The sequence below is a fragment of the Pelophylax lessonae genome (genome assembly GCF_965119305.1).
Source record: "Pelophylax lessonae genome assembly, chromosome: 9".
In the NCBI taxonomy this organism is placed as follows: domain Eukaryota; kingdom Metazoa; phylum Chordata; class Amphibia; order Anura; family Ranidae; genus Pelophylax; species Pelophylax lessonae.
The window spans coordinates 269216492-269233478 of record NC_138776.1 but is presented as its reverse complement, the minus strand read 5'-3'; the positions used below and the strand labels follow the sequence as shown (position 1 = coordinate 269233478).

Sequence of the window (16987 nt, the reverse complement as noted above, 5' to 3'; positions counted from 1 at the left end):
AGTAGCAGGGAAGAGAATGGTTAGGTGGGGAAGGTTTCTATGGGTAACTGTTAGGTGGTTGGAGGGAGAGGAGGTGAAAGTCTGGGAGATTGTGAAACTAATATTGTGGTGATCAGAGAGAGAAAAAGGATTGTTGTAGGGCTGTCACGACTCGTCGACTACAAAAAATCGTCGTCGTGCGGAAAATGCGTCGACGCGTCAACGTGTGACGTCACACGCCCCCCGGCCGGCCGCCGCGCCGCTTGAAGCATTGCCGGCCGGGTGAAATTCCCCCGCCGGGCTCCGTCGGAGACGAGAGGTGAGTGCTGACCGTCTCCAGCACCCCTGTACTGCCACAACACACATTCGCATCCTCCCCCAGCTACTTAGACATGTCACATTTGCGGCGCTACACCGGCTTGTAATGGCCTGTACTAGGTGGGAGGGCTTACTGGGGGGTCTGCACTGGAAGGGGGGCTTACTAAGTGGTCTGTACAGTACAGACCACTTAGTAAGCCCCCCTCCCAGTACAGACCACTTAGTAAGCCCCCCTTCCAGTACAGACCCCTCAGTAAGCCCTCCCACCTAGTACAGACCCCTTAGTAAGCCCCCCCCCTCCCAGTGCAGACCCCTCAGTAAGCCCTCCCACCCAGTACATACTGTACTAGGTGGGAGGGCTTACTGAGGGGTCTGCACTGGGAGGGGGGCTTACTAAGTGGTCTGTACTGGGTGGGAGGGCTTACTGAGGGGTCTGTACTGGGAGGGGGGTTTAGTAAGTGGTCTGTACTAGGTGGGAGGGCTTACTGAGGGGTCTGTACTAGTGTACTGGGAGGGGGGCTTACTAAGTGGTCTGTACAGTACAGACCACTTAGTAACCCCCCCTTCCAGTACAGACCCCTCAGTAAGCCCTCCGACCTAGTACAGACCCCTTAGTAAGCCCCCCCCCTCCCAGTGCAGACCCCTCAGTAAGCCCTCCCACCCAGTACATACTGTACTAGGTGGGAGGGCTTACTGAGGGGTCTGTACTGGGAGGGGGGTTTAGTAAGTGGTCTGTACTAGGTGGGAGGGCTTACTGAGGGGTCTGTACTGGGAGGGGGGCTTACTAAGTGGTCTGTACTGGGTGGGAGGGCTTACTGTGGGGGGCTGTACTGGGAGGGGGGCTTACTGAGGGGTCTGTAGTGGGAGGGGGCTTACTGAGGGGTCTGTATTAATTACAGGATTAATTAGCTAATCAAAAAGACTAAATTAAGCAAAAAAACAAAAAATTTAAATAATCGTTAGATTAGTCGACTAATCGTAAAAATAATCGATAGATTAGTCGACAGACAAATTAATCGTTAGTTGCAGCCCTAGATTGTTGGAGAGCTTGCACAGAGTGCATAGGTAGGAGAATACATAGTCAAGGGTGTTGCCATCAAAGTGGAAGCATGAATCTATTACTTCAGGTCAAAAGAGGAGGTTAGAATGAAAAGTTTAGAAGTAGCAGGAATGTTAGTTTTACCAGTGATGTTGAAGTCACCGAGAATGATTTTGGGAATTTCAGAAAAGAGAAAGTAGGGTAGCCAGTCATCAAGAAAGGTTGATACGAGTCCAGGAGGCAGATGGATCACAGCACTTCTAAAAGAAACTGGGGAAAATCGATAAATACAATGTGCCTTAAATGAGTAGAGTGACAGAGAGGCAGGTGGGTGAAGTCCCTGAAAGATGCTATGTGGAGCTAGAAGGATTCCCACTCCACCTCCCTTCCATCCACAGGGTCTCGGGAAGTGAGTCCAGTAAAGTCCATCATGGGAGAGGGAAGCAGGAGCAGCAGTGTTGGATTCATGAAGCCAGGTTTCAGTAACAGCAAGTAGTTAGTGATAAAGAGGTCATGGACAGAAGCTAGTTTGTTACAGACAGAGCAGGCATTCCAAAGGGCGCAAGAGAAGGTGGAGGCTGGATTTGGGAATAAGAGGGTTATAAACTAAATTGTGTGGATTGCTGCTCTTGCCAGAGGGCATGGGGTGATGGGAGTTTTGGGTACAGTTAAGCGATGGAGGCCCAGGGTTTGGGGTTTAATCTCCAGAGGTTGGGAGAAGCAGAAGGGTGAGGGAGGTAATACAGGATTGCAATTTATATGAAGGTACATGCCTCAGGGTTCTGGAGGTTTTATTAGCATGTGGGTTTAGAATTAGCAGGAGTTGGGTGAGTGCAGGAATAGGGAGAGGACAGAAGTGAGGGTGATATATACAGGCTGTGGGGTGGAGAAGAGGGGTGAAGAAAGAGAGATTAAGGAGTGAGGACACAACTATCAGAAGGATTGGTAGAAAGTGCATGTTACAGAGAGGAAGGAGAGCGGAATGGGGAAACAAGGTCACCTGCAGTCTGTTTGGCGTTTTCAAAGTAGTTTGCTGTGTATTCTCGCTTTGTGCAATCGCTGAAGTGCAGAGCTGAAGTGCGCCCACTTAAATTAAGAACCCACTTATAGAAAGATGTGTGCTCCCCAGCCATATATAGTGTGGAAACGTAGATGTACTCCTTCAGGGTCATAGCATTCCCCCACTTACAGGGCTGATACATTTCCTTCATATTGGCGATGTCTCCATTTCCTCCAATGACCTTCTCACCTCATCAATCTATTGTAGAATTCCTACATCTATACTAACAGTGTTGCGCTTCCCCTAACGCAGGTGGTCAGACACTATAGCTGGCTTCTGTGTTCTTCGCCTATAGCAGCCTCCTTTCCCATAAGGCAAGCAGGCCTACCGATACTCAGTTTCCCCCAGGACTTAAACACAATGCTATGATGAATGTTGTGCAGAAAAACTATCAGCGCAGTTATAACCAAAAAATAAATAAATTAATCTCAGAGCAGGGATATAATCAACCAGTGTACAAACCCAAAACAGTGTATAAAATAAGAAGATCCGGCAGCTAACACAAAATAGTGTTATTCACTTACACAATACAATTTGATCAAACTTAAAAGGAGCTGCGCCAGAAACAAAGTGTAACATATAATGGAAATCAATCTGTGTATACAATAAAAAGTGCAATCTCAGTGTCCATAAATCATAGGTGCATTCCGGTATCCAGAACTGTGATTATCCAATAACGTGATTAGTACAAAATACCGTGCTCCACTCCACCGCCACCAGAGATCTAAGCCTCTCACCTTAAACTTTGACCCAGAGACCCGAGCCAAACAAAGCTTTTACCCCTCAGGGGTCACAGGCAGGTGTCACCGGATGGTGTGGAGGTTTCACTAACAGATGCACTGGGACCAGGTAACCATGATGGTGCCGCTCTCACACAGGGCACAAAGAGATCACCACATAAGCAGAAATAAATCTAATGCTCTCTAGAGCTCTACTGTTGAAGTCAGCGCCCTATCGGCAAAGACATAACGCGTATAGTGGGCGGAGCCTTTCCTGCTGTTCACTGCATTCTCTCTGTTTTGCGGTCTTATTGTATTACAAGCATGTCTCCAAGAAGCGGTTTGTGAGTACCTTTATTTAAATAAACGGCTGTATATGCTTTACCCGCACGGAGAGCATTAGATTTCTTTCTGCTTTTCTGCTTATGTGGTGATCTCTTTGTGCCCTGTGTGAGAGCGGCACCATCGCGGTTACCTGGTCCCAGTGCATCCGTTAGTGAAACCTCCACACCATCCTGTGACACCTGCCTGTGACCCCTGAGGGGTAAAAGCTTTGTTTGGCTCTGGTCTCTGGGTCAAAGTTTAAGGTAAGAGGCTTAGCTCTCTGGTGGCAGTGGGGTGGAGCAGAAACCTCACACAGTGCCACCCACAGCTCCTCCTCCCAATGTCCCTCCAATCAGAGTCAGAATATCCTATGACATGACACTGACCACACAGCTCCGCCTTCCAATGTCCCTCCAATCAGAGAATATCCTATGACATGACACTGACCACACAGCTCCGCCTCCCAATGTCCCTCCTATCAGGGTCCGAGAATCCTATGACACCACACTGACCACACAGCTCCTCCTCCTAATGTCCCTCCAATCAGGGTCAGAGTATCCTTTGACACCACACTGACCACACAGCTCCTCCTCCCAATGTCTCTCCAATCAGGGTCAGAGAATCCTATGACACCACACTGACCACACAGCTCCTCCCAATGTCACTCCAATCAGGGTCAGAGAATCCTATGACACCACACAGCTCCTCCCCCCAATGTCCCTCCTATCAGGGTCAGAGAATCCTATGACACAGAGGCGTAACTAGAACTTTCAGGCCCCCAGTGCAAGAAACCATGAAGGGTCCCCCTAAGCCCTGGCCAGGGCCCTTTCCACTTATCCCAGGGCTGGAGGGCAGCAGGACCTGGATAGGAGGGGCAGTGGGGGTGACTGACAGAGGAACAAATCCACTCCATTTTCCTCCTGCAGCCGCTGAATGCCTATGGGAGGGAGAGGAGAAGAACTTGGCTTTTAGCAGCTGCAGGAGAAAAATGGAGGGGATTTGTTCCTCTATATGCCCCCCTTCTCATCCAAGTGTACAGGGGAATTACATGAGCCACAACCATTGTGACCCCTTTAGTTACGCCCCTGGGATGAGTGGCAGCGGTGGTGGTGGGGGATGGAATCAGTGGCAGTAGTGGTGGTTGGGTGGGGATGGGATCAGTGGCGGTGGTGGGGGAATGGGATGATTGGCAGCTGTGGTGGAGGGGGGAATGGAAAGGGATAAGTGGCAGTGGTGGTATGATGGGATGAGAGGCAGCAATGGTGGAGGGGATGGGATGGGTGGCAGCAAGGGGGGGAATGGAATGAGTGGCAGGGGGGATGGGATGGAATGAGATACGGGGTGGTGGTTTGGGGGGTAATGGGATGGAATCAGTGGCGGTGTGGGGGGGATCAGTGGCAGCAGTGAGGGGGAGATGGGAGCAGTGGTGGTGGGGGGATGGGATGAGTGGCAGTGGTGAGGGGTGCATGGGATCAGTGGCAAGGGTGGTGTTTGGGGGGGATGGGATTAGTGGTAGCAGTGGTTGGGGGGGGGGGTGGATTCAGTTGGAGCAAAGGTGCTGATGTGTGGGGGGGTGAATCAGTGGGGTCTCCTCACATGGTGGAGAGCTCCTCCCCCTTCACTCTACTGGCCCAGCCCGGGTCAGCTGATTTTTCTCTTTCAGTCTCCCGACATTGTATCTCCCTACCCTACTGAACTCAATGGGCGGGCGGAGAGGATGGGCGGGGCGGGGACTGTGTGCCTTTGAGAGTGCACGTTAATGACCAGTGTACTATCTCCCGAGCAGCAGCGGGCCCCCCTACAATGGTGGAACTCCAGGACCCATTTCGCAAGTGCGACTGCGGCAACCCTGGTAATTCCCCCACTGCTATGACATGACACTGACCACACAGCTCCTCCTCCCAATGTCCCTCCAATCAGAGTCAGAGAATCCTATGACATGACACTGAGCACACAGCTCCCCCTTCAATTATCTCTCTATCCGACTCTTTTTTTCTGATGCTCTTAGAATGTGGGCCGAACCCCAGGCCTCCTTACTTTCAAAGTAGGGCTGCTGGACCTGCATTGTATGTAATATCAGAAACCTCAGCATGAAGTGGGGTTTAAATAAAAAGAGACCTGACCAGAGAGGTGAGGAGGATTCTGGGAATGTCATTTGATTTTACTATTTGTCTTCAAATCTAGAGTTTTCCTGCTGTGAAGTCTGGAGATCATATGACCATCACATTGCCTCCACCTCCCTCCCTGATAGAATAGAGAAATAAAAAGAAGATTTGAGAAGTCACCAGAGAGATCATCGAGTTGCTGACAGGAGAGGTGAGGGGTGCAGGGAAGGACGTCATCATGGAGAATCAGCCGCTCCTCACATCACCGGGTAAGAGGAGACTTTATTGTAAAGGAGAGAGCAGTACGGAGGATCCACCTAGATCCCCCATCATCTGATAAACACATAGAAACAATGTATTCAGTCAGTGTGTGTGTTTCCTACAGATGGATCCAGTAATGGAAACCCACCAGAGAGATGTCCCCGTCCTCTGTATTCCCGGGATTCCACACAGGAAGGTCACACCATCCCTCACCATCATCAGGTAGATGAGGAACAATTACTGATAGTATCATTAGGATCTGTACATTATCTGCATTGTTACCATTGATGTCATTTTTATTATATATTCAGAGTGGAAACCTGAGAGATTCTAAAGTTGAGGTTAAAGAAGAGATAAAAGAGGAGGATGATGAGGATGGGGTGATGGAGGAGTCAGAGTTTCAAAAGGAACGCAAAGATCTGTATCGGGACACCATAGAGGAGTCATTCAGCTACAGAAACCCACCAGAGAGATGTCCCCGTCCTCCGTATTCCCGGGATTCCACACAGGAAGGTCACACCATCCCTCAATGTTACAAGGTTGGTGGATTGGAGCATCTAGAACATGGACTTCTGGAGAGGATGTGTTTTTATATATAATATCACAATATTAAAGCTTATATCTTCCAGATGATATTCTCTCTCATTTTCTTGGTTTAGAGTGGAGATCCAATCGATATAGAATTTGAGGTTAAAGCAGAAGAAGAAGAGACGTATGTGAGGGATGATCAGCAGTCTATGGAGGAGGATGGAATAACCGGGACATTTATAGAGGAGGACACTCCTACAGAGATCAGCACAGGTGGGTCATTAACACTAAATATATTCCTCCACCCATACTGCTCACTGATTGGTCCAGAGTAGGGCGGGGGGATGGGTGATATCAGCCTGTAATCCCCTGGTCACTTTCCTGAGCTGTGTTCCCCGTCCTGAATTCCTGTATTTCTCTTGGATAATCTTCCTTCTCTTTGCTGCAGACACAATTTATGTCTGTAGAATGGATTTATGGAGATTCTGGGGTTCAGCTGGTGGTAAAATGTTGATAATTACCATAGACGTTGCTTGACCTAGGCACCTGGGGTATGTACCTTGGGTCTTCTGCCCCATGCCATGGTCTAGCAAGATCTCTGACAGAACAATTCTCCCGGGGTTACTTGCTCTGTTATTTGCTGGCTGTGCCGGGTGGAGGGATATGTCTGTATAGTCTCACACCCAAGTCACTGAGTGCAGTCTCAGGAGATGGGAGGCAGCGGTGTGCGACCTCTGCAACTGATTACTGAACACAAATATTACGAGTCCTGACCCCTGCACTATATACTCAATGTTGTACATTACATACTCCTGACCTCTGCACTATATACTCTATGTTGTACATTACATACTCCTGACTTCTGCTCTCTCCTCTCTACCCACTGCTATATATACACATAATATGGATTCTCTTTTGTTACACCCATTTCCTACCAGCTGGACATTTTATATCTGATGATCTGATTGGAGGACAGACTTTTACAAGGTGATAATAATGTGATAACATCCTCCAACTTTGGAACCTTAAACAGAAAGTGATAATGAGGGAGGAGTCAGTAACCCAATGATGGTGGTCTTCAGGATCAGTCCAGTCTTCATCTTGGTTGTTCTCCCCCCATCCTCACTCTCTGACCTCTGGTGGGGCTCAGCCCCGCTTTTATTCATGACTAAATTATGGACTAAATAAGGAAGTGCGGGACATCTTGTGTTGGGAAGATGGAAATGAGTGATAGAGGGGGAGGGGACACTCGTCCTATAATCCCTTCATCACTGTCACTCCTATAAAAGACAGTTCTCGTTGTTTCCTCACTCTCTGACTAAGGTCCATGAATAAAGAAATGAACTGGTAGGAGATCAGAGGACCCATTTACTAGTTACCTTGAGGGGGAATTGTAAGATCCTCAGAGACAAAGCTGTCTGATGTGGGCGGAGTCCTGGTTTAGGGGAACCAATCTGCTGATGTCTAGTAATAATCTTTGTATTTCTATTTTAGTACATGGACGGGAGATGAGGAAAACCTCAGAGGATTGTCTCACTTTGTCTCCAGACTGTAAAGTAGAAGATGAGGACATCACACAGTATAGTCCAGGAGAAAACCCGGCTACCTCAAATGTCCATCCGGCACCACACAGTGTAGATGGACCATCGTATTCCTCTTATCCTGAGGAACCTCAGACTGTGAGGGACAGTGCCGGACCATCGTATTCCTCTTATCCTGAGGAACCTCAGACTGTGAGGGACAGTGCCGGACCATCGTATTCCTCTTATCCTGAGGAACCTCAGACTGTGAGGGACTGGGCTGTCCTTACAACAGATAAGAGGTTCTCCTGTACTGAGTGCGGGAAGTGTTTCCATTTTAAATACAAGCTTAATGTGCATAAAAGATCTCACACAGTCGAGAAGCCGTATTCCTGTTCTGATCGCGGGAATGGTTTTTCACATAAATCTGATCTTTCCAAGCATCAGAGATTGCACACGGGTGAGAAGCCGTATTCCTGTCCTGAGTGCGGGAAATGTTTTTCACATAAGTCTGCTCTTTCCACACATCAGAGATCACACACTGGTGAGAAGCCGTATTCCTGTCCTGAGTGCGGGAAATGTTTTTCACATAAGTCTGCTCTTTCCACACATCAGAGATCACACACTGGTGAGAAGCCGTATTCCTGTCCTGAGTGCGGGAAATGTTTTTCAGATTGGTCTAATCTTTCCAGACATCAGAGATTGCACACTGGTGAGAAGCCGTATTCCTGTCCTGAGTGCGGGAACTGTTTTTCAGCGAAGTCCGATCTTTTCAAACATCAGAAATCTCACACTGGTGAGAAGCCGTATTCCTGTCCTGAGTGTGGGAAATGTTTTTCACGGAAGTCCACTCTTTCCACACATCAGAGATTGCACACTGGTGAGAACTTGAAGCTGAAGCTGTATTCCTGTCCTGAGTGCGGGAAATGTTTTGCACGGAAGTTCGCTCTTTCCACACATCGGAGATCTCACACGGGGGAGAAGCCATATTCCTGTCCTGAGTGCGGGAAATGTTTTTCAGCGAAGTCCAATCTTTGCGCACATCAGAAATGGCACACTGGTGAGAAGCCATATTCCTGTCCTGAGTGTGGGAAATGTTTTTCAGTAAAGTCCAAACTTTCCCAACATCAGAGATCTCACACGGGGGAGAAGCCATATTCCTGCCCTGAGTGCGGGAAAGGTTTTTCACAGAAATCTGAACTTTCCAAGCATCAGAGATTGCACACGGGTGAGAAGCCGTATTCCTGCCCTGAGTGCGGGAAATGTTTTGCAATTAAGCCACATCTTTCCTCACATCAGAGATTGCACACTGGTGAGAAGCCATATTCCTGTCCTGAGTGTGGGAAATGTTTTCCAGTAAAGTCCCAACTTTCCCAACATCAGAGATCTCACACTGGTGAGAAGCCGTATTCCTGTTCTGAGTGCGGGAAATGTTTTTCAGAGAAGTCCGCTCTTTCCACACATCAGAGTTTGCACACGGGTGAGAAGCCGTATTCCTGCCCTGAGTGCGGGAAATGTTTTCCAATTAAGTCACAGCTTTCCATACATCAGAGATTGCACACTGGTGAGAAGCCATATTCCTGTCCTGAGTGTGGGAAATGTTTTCCAGTAAAGTCCCAACTTTCCCAACATCAGAGATCTCACACAGGGGAGAAGCCGTATTCCTGCCCTGAGTGCGGGAAAGGTTTTTCACAGAAATCTGAACTTTCCAAGCATCAGAGATTGCACACGGGCGAGAAGCCGTATTCCTGCCCTGAATGCGGGAAATGTTTTGCAATTAAGTCACATCTTTCCACACATCAGAGATTGCACACTGGTGAGAAGCCGTATTCCTGTCCTGAGTGCGGGAAATGTTTTACACAGAAGGGCAATCTTTCCAGACATCAGAGATCTCACACGGGGGAGAAACCATATTCCTGTCCTGAGTGAGGGAAATGTTCCTCACTGAAGTCCTGTCTTCCTGTACATCAGGGGTCCCACACAACCCTGGAGGTGTATTAGTGCCTTAAATACGGGAAATGTCTTCTATATGAATGTTGGTGGGCATGTGGGGAAGAAGCACACTCTGATATACACCTCAGATATACTCCATGGCTGATCTTCATCATGTAAGAAACACTTCATAAGGAGATCAGAGATCACCAAAGACATGGATGAAGTGTTGTCCCGTGTTGGCCATTGATAGCGGGAGAAAAATAAAAATGGCGTCCTTACCTTTCATTGGCTGAGTACAATTTGTGCAGGAAAATTTCACAAACACTTACAGGTCTGGTTGTTATAAATGTGTTGATGAAATGTGACCCACATTCCCCCAGTCATGGCGAATTGGGATTTCCTATAATGGTCAGTTCCATCTAGTGGCCATAATGTGCTTTTCTGACAGATGTCCATGGCAGCATACGTTTGGGTAGCTCCGCCCTCATTCCTCCCCATAAGACTCCACCCCCATAAATGTTCAGGATAAGCCAATGACTGCGTTCCTTTTTTTTGTCCTCCTCACTTATAGGACCATTTTTGTATGAAGTTTTCCTACCTATTGGAAGTATTGGTGGGCGGGTCTGGTGCTGGGCAGCTGTGTGGGATGTCAGGAGCTTCCTTTGGTATCCAGAAGTCTTCCAGGATGTCCCGAGTGGTCATTGAGTCCCCAGCTCTCAGCGGGGTGGTGTTATGGCACACATATGTAGAGGATCCATGCCTGGAGAGTTGGCCCTGCCATCGGTGACTATTTGCATTGGCTGGGAGCCCAGCTGTTAGCGGGTGGCCATTAAGTGTTAGACACGTGAAATTCGTTTCGGTGCGAATACAAATTCCAACAAATTTTTGGTTATTCCTAGATTCCGATGTATCCAAATCTCCAAATGAAATTGTAATGAATTTAGTTGAAATCTGTTAAAATTTGTTTTGTTTATTCCTTTTCTAACGTATTTCAACTTTTCGCAGCGATTCAAATTCGGATCAGTCAAAAAAAACGATCGACCGATGCCAATTTTGTGTGAAGAAATAGCTGGTTGTTAAGCAGCAAGCTGGGAAGCCGTTTGCCTGCATCCTTACCAACCATGACTCATCAGCTGTCAGCGGGCTTCCCCACTGACAGATGAATGGAAAGAAAAGAATGCTGGCATTGCCCGGCAACAGAAAAAAATGGCGTGCACCCCCCCCCCCCCCCAGTCCACACTGTACCCTTCGGGGGCCAAAATGTAAAAAAAAAAAAAAAAACAGCATGGGTTCTACCCTAAAATCCATACCAGACCCTTTATCCCAGCAGGTCAGGAAAGTGGGAGGGACGAGTGAGAGCCCCCCGCCCCTCCTTGACCATACCAGTCCACATGTACTCAACATGGGGGGGGGGTGCTTTTGGGAAGCTCTGCCCCCCCCCACCCCACCCCAAACCACCTTATCTCCATGTTGATGGGGAGAAGGGCCTCTTCCCTAAAACCGTGGCCTGTGCTTGTGGAGATCTGCAGGCAGGGGGCTTGTCGTAATCTAAAAGCCCCTTTTACCAAGGGGGCCCCCAGATCCTGCCCCCCCCCCCCATGTGAATGAATATCGGGACTATAGTACCTGTTCACCATAAAAGTGGCAAAAAGTAATAAAAACACACACGTCACTTTTTTCATGAGAGTCCCAACATCCTATCTGTTCAGAGAAATGGGAACCTACAGATGTTCACAAGGAACCACTGTCATATGTGTGGACTTTAAGGGCACAGCATGAGACAGATAACAACTACATGGATTTATCCTAAAATAACATTTATTGATTTATCTAAAACCAGATCTCAATAAAATGAGGAAACTGGCCCCAAACTGAGCTCAGCTCGTACACAGGAGATCAATGTCTCCTACTAATTTCACTCATGTACATCATACATATATAAGGATAAGTTGGTATATATCATAAGGTTCGTGTAGGTATAGATATTTACTCTCTTCACTTAGATGTAACATTTAGTGATGGCCATGTACCTTTTTACTGAATATATCTTATTATTATTATAACAATCTCCTTACTATATGGATTTTTTTGTGTCAGCTTTTTTTTCTATACATGTCTGCATCATATTTGTTACTGATGTCAACATTTGTATCAATTACTGTATGTATAATAAATGACTACGTTCAGATTCTATTTTTGTATATCTTAGTTGGTGACCGGCCTCATTTAAAGTCCCATGACCTCTGTTTTCTGTTTGCATTAACCATTAGGGATGGAGGCACGTCACTGTGTTTGCTTTGGATCATATTCCTCTATCTTCGTCTGTTCACTGGTCAACGCGTTTCACACAAGGCTTCTTCAGGACTATGAAGATGTGCGGGACAGTCTTCTCTTAAAATGAACAGACTCAATATTAGTGTTTCATAAACATAGAACATAATCTGTATTTATGTACATCATGATAAATACAAACACGGCTTACTAGCACACGGCCTTCCTTCCAACCCCCAAAAAATTAACCCTACCTGGGGCAGACACAGATTGAAAAATCGGACCAAAATGTATTGTGTGTATATATAGGAATCTGTCCTGATGATCCTAGGTACAAGATAAAATATATATGTGTAGTAGTTTGATCTTAGACATACAAATTCATATACAAGAAGAAGGTGGGATAGAAACTACACTTTATAGAAAACCGACAGCGGAAACACGGTTTTACATGGCAATAGCTTTCATCCAAACACCCGGTACATAGTATACCCTACTCCCAGTATCTTAGATTGCATCGAATCTGTTCGAATGATGAACATTTTAAATGGGAGGCGGACTCTCTTCGAAAGAGATTGTTTATTAGAGGCTATTCGCGGACTACACTGCGAAAAGCTTATAATAGGACTTATAAGCAGAAAAGAGAGGAAGTTATGTTCCGAGGCCTGAAACAACCAAAAACAGAAATAGTCGGTTTAATAACACCTTATACTAGACAATATACACAAATTTGAAAAATACTTCAACAACATTGGTACAGACATCCATGCTCTCATCTGCCAGGACTCCACCCACTGTCCCAATATACTCCATGGCTATTGGATCAGTGTGAGACATCAAGACAGCATGAGCTGTGTCCCTGTTAGGCAGAGAAACCAAAAACTATATCCACTCATTCTAGCACCTACCTAGGAGGGCTCTACATCTGTATGGCAGGGTCTGTTTGATTATTCACCTGCTGGGATGGTGCTCTGATGTGAGAAGCTGCAGTGTCAGTATTCCTTTAGCAGTAATGAACCCCTTACGGGTTTTTCTCACCCAGCAATCAAACAACTGTTACACTGTCTTTTTTGACAGCTTAGCAGACTTCAGCAGCCGTAGTTTGAATTGTGAATTAAAAAAAAAAATAACACATAGATTGAATAGCAATTATATACTGTATGTTATAATATTTATTTCCTAAACAATGTGGCGTTCTCCCTTGCACCGTGTCTGTTTATCATGGATTTGTTTCTTACTTCGACAGGTCCTTGTGCAGCCTTATCCCACCAGCATACAAGGGGCACACTGACCTCCAGCATACAGGGGGTACACTGACCTCCAGCATACAGGGGGAACACTGACCACCAGCATTCAGGGGGAACACTGACCTCCAGCATAAGGGGGGCACACTGACCTCCAGCATACAGGGGGCACACTGACCTCCAGCATATGGGGGCACACTAACCTCAAGCATACAGGGGACACACTGACCATCAGCATACAGGGAGCACACTGACCTCCAGCATACAGGAAGCACACTGACCTCCAGCATATGGGGGCACACTAACCTCAAGCATACAGGGGGGCACACTGACCACCAGCATACAGGGGGCACACTGACCTCCAGCATACAGGGGGAACACTGACCGCCAGCATACAGGGGACACACTGACTGCCAGCATACAGGGGTACACTGACCGCCAGCAAACAGGGGGTACACTGACCTCCAGCATACAGTGGGCACACTGACCTCCATTATACAGGGGCACACTGGCCGCCAGCATTCAGGGAGAACACTGACCACCAGCATACAGGGAGTACACTGCGGCCAGCATAGAGGGGCACAATGACCGCCAGCATACAGGGGCACACTGACCTCCAGCATACAGGGGGGCACACTGACGACCAGCATACAGGGGGCACACTGACTGCCAGCATACAGGGGGTACACTGACCGCCAGTAAACAGTGGGTACACTGACCGCCAGCATACAGGGGGCACACTTACCACCAGCATAAAGGGGCACACTGCCCACCATCATACAGGAGGTACACTGACCGCCAGCATAGAGGGGGCACACTGACCTCCAGCATACAGGGGGTACACTGACCTCCAGCATACAGGGGGCACCCTGAACACCAGCATACAGGGGTACACTGACCTCCAGCATACAGGGAGCACACTGACCTCCAGCATACAGGGGGCACACTGACCGCCGGCATACAGGGGGCACACTGACCTCCGGCATACAGGGGGCACACTGACCTCCGGCATACAGGGGGCACACTGACCGCCAGCATACAGGGGGCACACTGACCTCCAGCATACAGGGGTCACACTGACCTCCAGCATACAGCGGGTACACTGACCTCCAGCATACAGGGGGGTTACACTGACCTCCAGCATACAGGGAGTACACTGACCTCCAGCATACAGGGGGCACACTGACCTCCAGCATACAGGGGGCACACTGACCTCAAGAATACAGGGGGGTACACTGACCTCCCGCATACAGGGTGGTACACTGACCGCCAGCATACAGGGGGGCACACTGACTGCCAGCATACAGGGGGAACACTGACCGCCAGCATATAGGGGGTACAATGACCACCAGCATACAGGAGGTACACTGACCGCCAGCATACAGGGGGTACACTGACCGCCAGCATACAGGGGGAACACTGACCGCCAGCATATAGGGGGTACAATGACCACCAGCATACAGGAGGTACACTGACCGCCAGCAAACAGGGGGTTCACTGACCGCCAGCCTACAGGGGTGCACTGACCGCCAGCCTACAGGGGTGCACTGACCGCCAGCCTACAGGGGGTACATTGACTGTCAGCATACAGGGGGCGCACTGACCACCAGCATACAGGGATACACTGCCCACCATCATACAGGAGGTACACTGCTGCTAGAATACAGGGGCACACTGACCGCCAGCATACAGGGGCACACTGACTGCCAGCATACAGGGGGAACACTGACCTCCTCCAGCATGCAGGGGGAACACTAACCTCCAGCATACAGGGGGCACATGGACCGCCAGCATACAGGGGGCACACTGACCACCAGCATACAGGGACACACTGCCCACCATCATACAGGAGGTACACTGCTGCCAGCATAGAGGGGCACACTGACCTCCAGCATACCGGGGCACACTGACCGCCAGCATACCGGGGCACACTGACCGCCAGCATACAGGGGCACACTGACTTCCAACATACAGGGGTAACACTGACCTCCAGCAACTGACTTCCAGCATACACGGGGAACACTGACCTCCTCCAGCATGCAGGGGGAACACTAACCTCCAGAATACAGGGGGCACATTGACCGCCAGCATACAGGGGGCACACTGACCACCAGCATACAGGGACATACTGCCCACCATCATACAGGAGGTACACTGCTGCCAGCATAGAGGGGCATACTGACCTCCAGCATACCGGGGCACACTGACTGCCAGCATACAGGGGCACAGTGACTTCCAGCATACAGGGGGAACACTGACCTCCAGCATACAGGGGGCACACTGACCGCCAGCTTACAGGGGGCACACTGACCGCCAGCATACAGTGGGCACACTGATGTCCAACATACAGGGGCACACTGACCTCCAGTATACAGGGGCACACTGACCGCCAGAATTCAGGGGGAACACTGACCACCAGCATACAGGGGGTACACTGACCACCAACATACAGGGGTACGCTGACCACCAGCATACAGGAGGTACACTGCTGCCAGCATAGAGGGGCACACTGACCGCCAGCATACAGGGGCACTCTGACCGCCAGCATATAGGGGGGCACACTGACCTCCAGCATACAGGGGGCACACTGACGGCCAGCATACAAGGGGAACACTGACCTCCAAGATACAGGGGGCACACTGACCGCCAGCATACGGGGGGTACACTGACCTCCAGCACACAGGGGGTACACTGACCACCAGCATACAGGGGCCACACTGACCGCCAGCATACAGGGGGCATACTGACCTCCAGCATACAGGGGCACACTGATCTCCAGCATACAGGGGGGTACACTGACTTCCAGCATACAGGGGGGTACACTGACAACCAGCATACAGGGGGGCACACTTGAGCTCCAGCATACAGGAGGAACACTGACCGACAGAATATAGGGGGTACACTGACCGCTAGCATACAGGGAGCACACTGATCTCCAGCATACAGGGGGCACACTGACCTCCAGCATACAGGGGCACACTGACCTCCAGCATACAGGGGATATACTGACCTCCAGCATGCAGGGGGCACACTGACCACCAGCATACAGGGGGAACACTGACCACCAGCATTCAGGGGGAACACTGACCTCCAGCATAAGGGGGGCACACTGACCTCCAGCATACAGGGGGCACACTGACCTCCAGCATATGGGGGCACACTAACCTCAAGCATACAGGGGACACACTGACCATCAGCATACAGGGAGCACACTGACCTCCAGCATACAGGAAGCACACTGACCTCCAGCATATGGGGGCACACTAACCTCAAGCATACAGGGGGGCACACTGACCACCAGCATACAGGGGGCACACTGACCTCCAGCATACAGGGGGAACACTGACCGCCAGCATACAGGGGACACACTGACTGCCAGCATACAGGTGTACACTGACCGCCAGCAAACAGGGGGTACACTGACCTCCAGCATACAGTGGGCACACTGACCTCCATTATACAGGGGCACACTGGCCGCCAGCATTCAGGGAGAACACTGACCACCAGCATACAGGGAGTACACTGCGGCCAGCATAGAGGGGCACAATGACCGCCAGCATACAGGGGCACACTGACCTCCAGCATACAGGGGGCACACTGACGACCAGCATACAGGGGGCACACTGACTGCCAGCATACAGGGGGTACACTGACCGCCAGTAAACAGTGGGTACACTGACCGCC

The 16987-nt window shown here is 49.4% G+C and overlaps 3 protein-coding genes across 3 annotated transcripts in view; all 3 read left to right on the top strand.

The window, feature by feature from the left end:
- LOC309564458 (uncharacterized protein) overlaps window positions 1–16987 on the top strand; it is a 1566033-nt gene that overhangs the window by 292530 nt on the left and 1256516 nt on the right. The gene's annotated exons all lie outside the window — the stretch shown is intronic.
- Window positions 6189–16987, top strand: part of LOC309564031 (uncharacterized protein) — a gene marked incomplete at both ends in the record, with an annotated part of 95296 nt that continues 84497 nt past the window's right edge. The window contains one exon of the mRNA XM_082268655.1: window positions 6189–6344. Coding sequence (XP_082124781.1) covers window positions 6189–6344 — 156 coding nt within the window. The remainder of the gene's footprint in view (window positions 6345–16987) is intronic.
- LOC309564032 (uncharacterized protein) overlaps window positions 6841–16987 on the top strand; it is a gene marked incomplete at both ends in the record, with an annotated part of 51413 nt that continues 41266 nt past the window's right edge. Inside the window, 3 exons of the mRNA XM_082268656.1 lie at window positions 6841–6861; window positions 8406–8678; window positions 9066–9720. Of these exons, the coding sequence (XP_082124782.1) occupies window positions 6841–6861; window positions 8406–8678; window positions 9066–9720 (949 nt within the window). The remainder of the gene's footprint in view (window positions 6862–8405; window positions 8679–9065; window positions 9721–16987) is intronic.